Source organism: Otolemur garnettii, unplaced genomic scaffold (assembly GCF_000181295.1).
Source record: "Otolemur garnettii isolate 467f Iridium unplaced genomic scaffold, OtoGar3 scaffold00162, whole genome shotgun sequence".
Lineage (NCBI taxonomy): Eukaryota > Metazoa > Chordata > Mammalia > Primates > Galagidae > Otolemur > Otolemur garnettii.
Genome location: NW_003852557.1, coordinates 851,886 through 859,661, shown reverse-complemented (window position 1 = coordinate 859,661; position 7,776 = coordinate 851,886). Strand labels below are relative to the sequence as shown.

Sequence of the window (7,776 nt, the reverse complement as noted above, 5' to 3'; positions counted from 1 at the left end):
TTTTTTTTTTAACTTATATATTTCTTCTTACTTATAACTTTTTTAAACAATTTAAAAACATATACTTCGATACTGTTAAGGAAATCTATTTTAAACCACAGACCCAAAATGAATTCTAAGGAGAGATAACCCATTTTTCGAGAAAACAACTGAGTCTTTGTGATGTAACTTGATCCTGTGTCTAAAAACAAATGGAGCATCACTTTGAATGTGTGTGCTATGGAGCCACAAGAATAAAGGAGTTTTAAAAATTAAGTAACAGCCACCGAAATATCTCAACTGGGAAAGCATTTGCTGAAGAGCTAAAAATTAAATAACGGTGGGAAAATCTAGTTCCAGTTCACTGGAGCCCTCGTCCGGGATGATAGTTGAACAGATATATCACTGATCCTTGGTGGTTTTTGTTTGTTTGATTTTGAGACAGTCGTACTCTGTCACCCTGGGTAGAGTGTGGTGGCATCATAGCTAAAAGCAACCTCAAACTTTTGGGCTCAAGTTGTCCACTTGCCTCAATCTCTAGAGTAGTTGGTACCGTAGGTGTGTACCACCACCTCAGGCTAGTTTTTCTATTTTTAGTAGAGATGGGGTCTTGCTCTTGCTCAGGCTGGTCTCAAACTCCTGAGCTCAAACAATCTTCCTGCCTCAGCCTCCCAGAGCACTGTTGCCTGTTGAATGAGGAGGAAGTGAAGACCTGTATAACCAGAGGAGCGGGGCCATCAGCTTTTTTCCATCAGAGCCACCACTTCTTGTTGGCCAGCCAGTCCGCACACAGAGTCCCTGGGCTGAGTCAGGACCTAACAGCTCCCTGCTTGCCCCAAGGCTGCAAGGAAGATTTACTTGCTGCCAGTGGCCTTCCTAGTACATCAGGAAAAATACCTCCTCCCCTGCAGGGCAATTCCTTTCCTAGTAAGGAAAACTCAAGAAACACACATTTTAGGGAAAATGTCCTGGGACAGAGCCAGAGCCAGGTGGGCACTGAACTTATTAAAAGTATGCTTGTTAACAATGTAACCTAAACATCACAATGTAACCCTTGTGTTAGTTTGTAATAAAATAAAATAAATCATTGCCAAGATCAATGTCAGGAAGATTGTTCCCCTAAGTTTCATTCTAAGAGTTGGATTCAGCTCTTATAGTTAAGTCTTTAATCCATTTCAAGTTAATCTTTCTGAGTGGTGGTTAAGATAGGATACAATGTCATTCCTTTGCATGTGGGTATCCAGTTTTTCCAGTGTCCTTTCTTTATTGTGTATTATTGGGACCCTCGTCCAAGAGTAGTTGGCCAGATGTGTGCATCTATTTCTAGGCTCTCAGTTCTGTTTCATTGGTCTATGAGTTGTTTTAATACCAGTTTTGATTACTGTTTTAATTACTATAGGTTTGTAATACAAGGTGAAATCAGAGAGGAAAAAACAAGTATGTTTGTTACCAGAAAACATTTGCAAATATGGATGGGGATTTTTTGGTTGCAGCCGTCATTGTTGTTTGGTGGGTCCAGGCTGGATTCGAACCTGCCAGCTCAGGTATATGTGGCCGGTGCCTTAGTTGCTTGAGCCACAGGTACCGAGCCATGTATGGGGATTTTTGTATGTGTGTCTATCTGTGTGTGCATGCAGGTGCATTTGACACACACTTACTCCTCCCAATTGTTTTTCATTACATGTTTCTGCTCACCCTCTGTGGGGGCATATGCTACACGCCCTGCCTTTTAACACTAGACTGTGGCTCTTATTTTTCTTTTTCCCTCTTTCCAGGTGCAGCTCATCCACTATAACCATGAGCTATACACAAATGTCACAGAAGCTGCAAAGAGTCCAAACGGATTGGTGGTAGTTTCTATATTTATCAAAGTAAGTCTCTTGCGTTTCCTTGTTCTTCTCTTCCCACCATCCCCACCCCAATCAGAATATGACTTCAAAGTCTCTGTTGGAGTTAGAAATAGGCATGACATCAATGGGCATTACCTCTTTGACTAAGAAAAGCTTTTACATACATGTGACTTAGGAGAAATGAGGTCCCCTGTGGACAGAAGCAAAAACAATGAGCTCCATCTTGGAGCATCAGGGCTGAGAACTCAGGTGCCTTCTGTTCTAGAAAGAAAAAGAGTGCTAGATCCATGCACAAGATTCAGCACCTGCCTGGTGCAGCAGGACCAGAGGCATGTAATCCTGCCCACCAGGATGGAATGCTTGTTTATTACTCAGCTACCCCTCAGACAGGCAAAGGAAAGGCAAGATGTCCGTCCCCTCCTGGCTTCTCCACAATGGCTCCCAGCTTCAGTTTCCTCTCTCACTCATAAACATCACAGAGAAATAACACAGAGGTCACCTGCACTGACTTTGGGAGGTCTTAAGGAGGCTCTGAATTTCCTAATGGTCAACAGCAGTAGCATAATATCTCCAACCAAGCAAATTCCAATTTGTTTAAAAAATAATAATAATTACCTTTGACAGATGTAGAGTGAAGCAGATATGAAACTATTTTGAAAAATGAAAACCAAAAATGAAAAGAAATTGCCTTTCCAATTGGAAAAAAATTAAAACATCGGCCATGGGTGGCAGTCCCTATGCTAGACCCAGGAGAAGTTTCAACAAGGTGCCCCAACCAGAACTTGGAATTTGATAAAGATGATCAATAGGACCTGGCCTTGGCCTCCAGGGAATTCCAACAGAGCCCTCGTGATGGCATCATCGTTACTCAGGAGAATGTACCTGGGTCCTACTCTCTCCCCCTGTCTAACAGGTCCGTGGCCCTTCCTGGACATGCTCTGCAGACCCCACACCATCTCCTCACCAGGTCAGCTCAGGGCAGAGCTATCTCTGGGCAGGGTCTGGGCAGGCATATCCATGACAATCCCAAACTCTTCTAGTTTGTCATTAGCAAAGAGTTGAAGGAATATTTGTCCAAAGAAGCAGATTTTTAGGCTTTCATGCCCTCTTGGCACTTGACCTCTCAAAGGACATTTGTCCTCACACAGATCTATCTGGTCCCTTCTCTGCATCTCTTGGCGTCACCACAAACGCTGGAATAACAGATCTCTGAATGCTACGCACTAGGATATGTACTTGACATCTATGTTGTCTTTTAACTTATGGGCTGGGCGTTAAGTGTCCACATCCTACAGCTAAGAAGCATGGCCCAGAGAACCCTTGACATTCCCAAGTTCATGTGGTTCATAAGAGCCCAGCAGAAGAGGGATCTGGTCTTACTTGATTTTAATACTCTTGATTTTATTCCTCACTCTCCACCTCCCCGACATAACTGGGGGAAAGCCACTGAGGGCAAGAGAAGAGAAAACAGCATTTCAAAACTTCCTCCCTACCCCCATGCTGCTCATAAACAGCAGATTCCCCTATCCCCAGTCATGAATTGGTGTGTCACCCTGGGCCATGCTCCTTATTGTACAGCTTGCAGATACGTCACAATATTGTCCCTAGAGTCCAAGAGCTCAACCTGCCTGAAGCAAACACTTCCACGAGTAACTCCTATAGACTAAACCAAAGGTTGCTGTCCTCTGGAGGGTGTCTCCATCCTGGCCCCTGACTTCATCTCACTGTGCTCAAAGCTCCCAAGTCAACGAGTGCCATCTTGGAAGTGCAGGCAGGTTACGTATAGCTGAAAGAGTGATGGGTACATACTAGGAAGCCAGCTCCCTCCACAGCAAGCTAATAGCATGTTTCACAAGGTCTACGGAAACGTTTGCTCCCCCTGTGATCACAACTAATAGCCAGGGTTTCTGGGTCCTGGCTACTTCCCTGCTGGCTGTTGGGAGGGACTTATAGACCTTGGAGGCCCTAAGGTCAGTGAAGGGACAGCAACTAGCTCCTGTATCTTCTCCAGCCAGTTTGGCTCTCAGGGATACCTCTATTCTTTCCCTGAGCTCACCCGAAGCTTCCTGGCTAGATCTCAAACCACAATGTTTCTATCTTTATTCCACATCATCAACTCCCCAGCGAGTTGTCCAAGCTGTGACTTACCTTTTCCCCATCACAAAACACTGATTGAGCACAGGATCCAGGCCAGCCCTCTGCCAGGCACTGGTACCTGAAGCGAAGTGAGCAAAGCCCAGAGTCTCTCAGCGTGTGCAGCCTCTCAGTTGTCCTCCCCTCCTCACTTCCCTGCAGAGAAGGCAAGAACAGGAGATGAGACGCCCCACATCCAGCGACCTTAGGCCTAGAGATATTACCCTGGCCAAAAGCTGAGCCATAGAAAGTTTGGAGTTAGTGTTTGAAAAGCGACCTGTTTATCGGTTGGTTTTATTTATCTCTGTCCTCCACTAATTCCCCTTCCACAGGGAACTGGGATTTGGCTATAATCGCTGCTCAATCATACACCATTAACTTCCCACTGAAGCTCACTTATACCAAGCACACATTTCACCCACGCACCCAACACACTAGAGCCCACAAATCATCTGTGTGCACACTGGAAATTTTTCAATTATGTTTAATCAGCTCAACAGAGGCTGGTCCCGAGATGAGTGCTGCCCAGACTCAGCAGGTACCGGGATCCCAAGGCACCCAGTGATCAAGGTGTGAGGCCGATTCCCTATCTGCCAGGACAGTATATTTTTGGCCAAACTTCTTTCGAGGGTACATCAGCACAGACAGGAAGCTTTGAGCTGTCTTTTAAATGGCTGCAGAGGGTGTCAGTGTAACAGCTGAATTTAGCACTCCGGTTTCCAGGAAGCAACAGTGTTTGCTGTGGGACTTTTCTCCATCTTGGGGTGGACTCTCTTATCTCCATCGGGCATTGTCACTCACCAAGCTCCCCTTGGTGTGCATCTCACCACAACACGCCCAGGAAACTGTGCACAAAGAGAGACAGATGGAGAGAAAATAAACAGTCTGTGCTTTCTCTAAGCTAAAATTACCTGTTGCTTATCTAATAATAATAATCATCTGCTGCAATTTTCCCAACCCTCAGAATAAATCAGATTTAAAATGTTGATGTGTCACAACATCCGATTAGCCGCTGAGGCATAAATTACAGAGCAGAGCTAAGCAAGGTAGGAAAGAAACGACTAGGATAAAAATGGTACCTCAGAAAAGGCAGAGTTTGGAAAAATGGAGTTGTTAAGAAAATCCTCTTTCTTGGGGGGAGGGGGCCGCATCACAATCTCCTAAATGGTGGTTCCCTGGCGTAAGCCCCCTGAAGCTTGGCTGCTTCTCCCAGGAAAAGAATTTGGAAATATAAGAACTTAGGCATAAAATAGCAACTGATCCTTGAACATCTGGTACAATGTTTGGCCTATAATAGGCACTCTGCCAACGTTTATTGGATGGATGGATGAATGGATGGTTGGTTGAATGGCATCGAATCAATTCATGTAATAATGAGCAGTGATATACAGTAGAATCTCTGTAAGCTGACCACCTAAGGACTGGAACAAAGTGGTCGATATAAGGAACTTCCATTGAGTACATGGTAGATGTCCAGACTCTGAAAATTAGGTCAACTTAAGGAGGTGGTCAACGTAGGGAAGTGGTCAACTATGGAGATTCTATTGTAATAAGTTACTATCTGACATGTTAGAGCTTTTTCCCATCTCCTGATGCCTCTATCCTGGGTACTCGTTCTCCCTCACTCTGCCTACATAAACAACCCTTTCCTCCCATGCCACTGCTTCCTTTCCCCCTGCTTACAACCCTTGAACGGTTCCTTATTCCTAAAGTTTGAAGGTCCTAACATGACGTTCAAAGCCAACATGGTCTTGGCTCTGCCTGCCTCTCTCGGCTCACCTCCACCCTTCCACACACCCTCACTCCCTCTACACTGAAATACTTACATGAGCCTGTGTGTCTGCTTCTCACTCCCCGGTGTCTGTGTATACACAGATCCTCTGTAGGGATGTTTTTTCTTGACTTTCTTCCTTCTCTATACTCTACCACCAAAACACCTGGCTAATGTCTACCCATCTCCTCAGCTCCCCAGGTCCCCAGGTGGCAGGGGGTATTCTTCTAACAGCGTTACCCCTGTGACTCTATCATCACACGCTTCACATGAGATCAGAATCATTTTTTACTTACCTTTCTTCTTTAGACTGGGAGTTTTTTGAGGGTTGTTGAGTCTGTCTCGGATCTCTGAATTTCCAGCCATCATAGTGTTTGGTACATGGTAGGGACTCCGTAAATATGAATGAACGAGGGACTATGATGTGGGGCCAGTGTTCCTCCTGCGAGAGTGATGCCTTGTCATTAATATTTTCTTTCTCTTCTAGGTTTCTGATTCATCAAATCCATTTCTTAATCGAATGCTCAACAGAGATACCATCACAAGAATAACCTATAAAAGTAAGTTTGGTTCCATTTCTTATACAGCAACTATTCTATAAAGGCAGGAAGCCAGAACTAGTGATCTCTGTGGGCCCCTTTCAGCTTCATGATCCTGAAATTCTGTGGAAAGTCACTCTGGAGAGTCAGGGTTAGCTAAGCAGCAGCTCATTTCAAACAGAAGTCCCAGGGATGCCATTGTCATCCATGCCTGTCTAAGGTGATAATGATTGTGATGGTGATGGCCATGGTCATCTTTATCCCATGGATTGAATGAGCTGGGGGGTCTCTGGTAGCGGCAGATTTCACCATCTTGGGGCTTTCCTGATGATGTGATTTAAAAGATATCAACCAAGTACTGTGGATACAACCTTAAACCTTACAGAGGCTTCATCTAGACCAGGTCTCTCTCTCCCCCACAGCCAGGTATCCCAGGCAGAGACAGGATGGCATCTTTCTTCATCCATACCTGTGGCCCAGACTCTGTCTGGTTTCTTGGGTTGACAGACTGTTTTAGCCCCTGACTCCTTTAGCAGAAAAGAAAATAGTACAAAGTTGAAGGAGGAAGAGAAAAGAGGCTGCTTTACCATCCACAGCAATCCTAGGAGTTGTAAATTTGGGGGGAAGTGTGTGCTACGTCATACATCAAGAGGGGAAAGGAATGAGTACAAGAAGGTTTCTTTTTACCGAATTAGCACTGAGCAGGAAACTGGGATTCAAGTGTTGACTGTGTCCTTCCCCCAGGCGCTTCCTCGTGTTAACTCTGTTTCCTCCTCTGAAAAGCAAAAAAAAGCTGAGCTTCAGGTTTCTAAAGTCTCTCTAAATCCAGGATTCTGAATGAAGCAATAGGGGAAGACTGATGTTCACGACATCAGACAGCCTGCAAACTTTCCCAGACCTCACGAGCCTTGTGTGCTGTGTGCCCTTCCCGAGCTGGGAGATGGGATGACTTCTGCCACTTCTGTCTCTAGTGCTGATGTGAAAAAGACAGAAGGAATTGGTCTAGCCCTCACCTTGGACTGCTGGGGGGACAGCAGAGTCCGCCCCTCTTTCCTTTATTCATTCATTCAACAAACATTTCCTTCACACCTGCCCCATAGTGAGCACCAGGCGAGGCTCCAGGGATGTCAAGATGGCCCAGACACCAGCCCTACCCACAAGGTGCTCACCACCCAGTCCCTCCCATCTGCGGTGAGGGATGAACCAGGAGAGCCACACTCCACCTAGATCAGCGGTTCTCAACCCGTGGGTCACAACCCTGTCACAAGGGTCGCCTAAAACCAAGACATACACCTCGTACAAATACAGGTGTATGAAAATAATTTTATGGTTGGGGGTCACCACAACATGAGGAACTGTATTAAAGGGTCGTGGCACTAGGAAGGTTGAGAACTGCTTACCTAGATAGACATCTCCCGAAACAATGAAGTCGTCCAAACACATTGTGCCCTTCCTCATCCGTGTGCTGTGGAGCCTTCTCTAACTACACACTTGGACTGCTCGG

General features: G+C 45.5%; 1 protein-coding gene across 1 annotated transcript in view; it reads left to right on the top strand.

The window, feature by feature from the left end:
* CA10 (carbonic anhydrase 10) overlaps window positions 1-7,776 on the top strand; it is a 505,702-nt gene that overhangs the window by 482,840 nt on the left and 15,086 nt on the right. Inside the window, exons 5-6 of the mRNA XM_003800022.2 lie at window positions 1,755-1,850; window positions 6,221-6,293. Coding sequence (XP_003800070.1) covers window positions 1,755-1,850; window positions 6,221-6,293 — 169 coding nt within the window. The remainder of the gene's footprint in view (window positions 1-1,754; window positions 1,851-6,220; window positions 6,294-7,776) is intronic.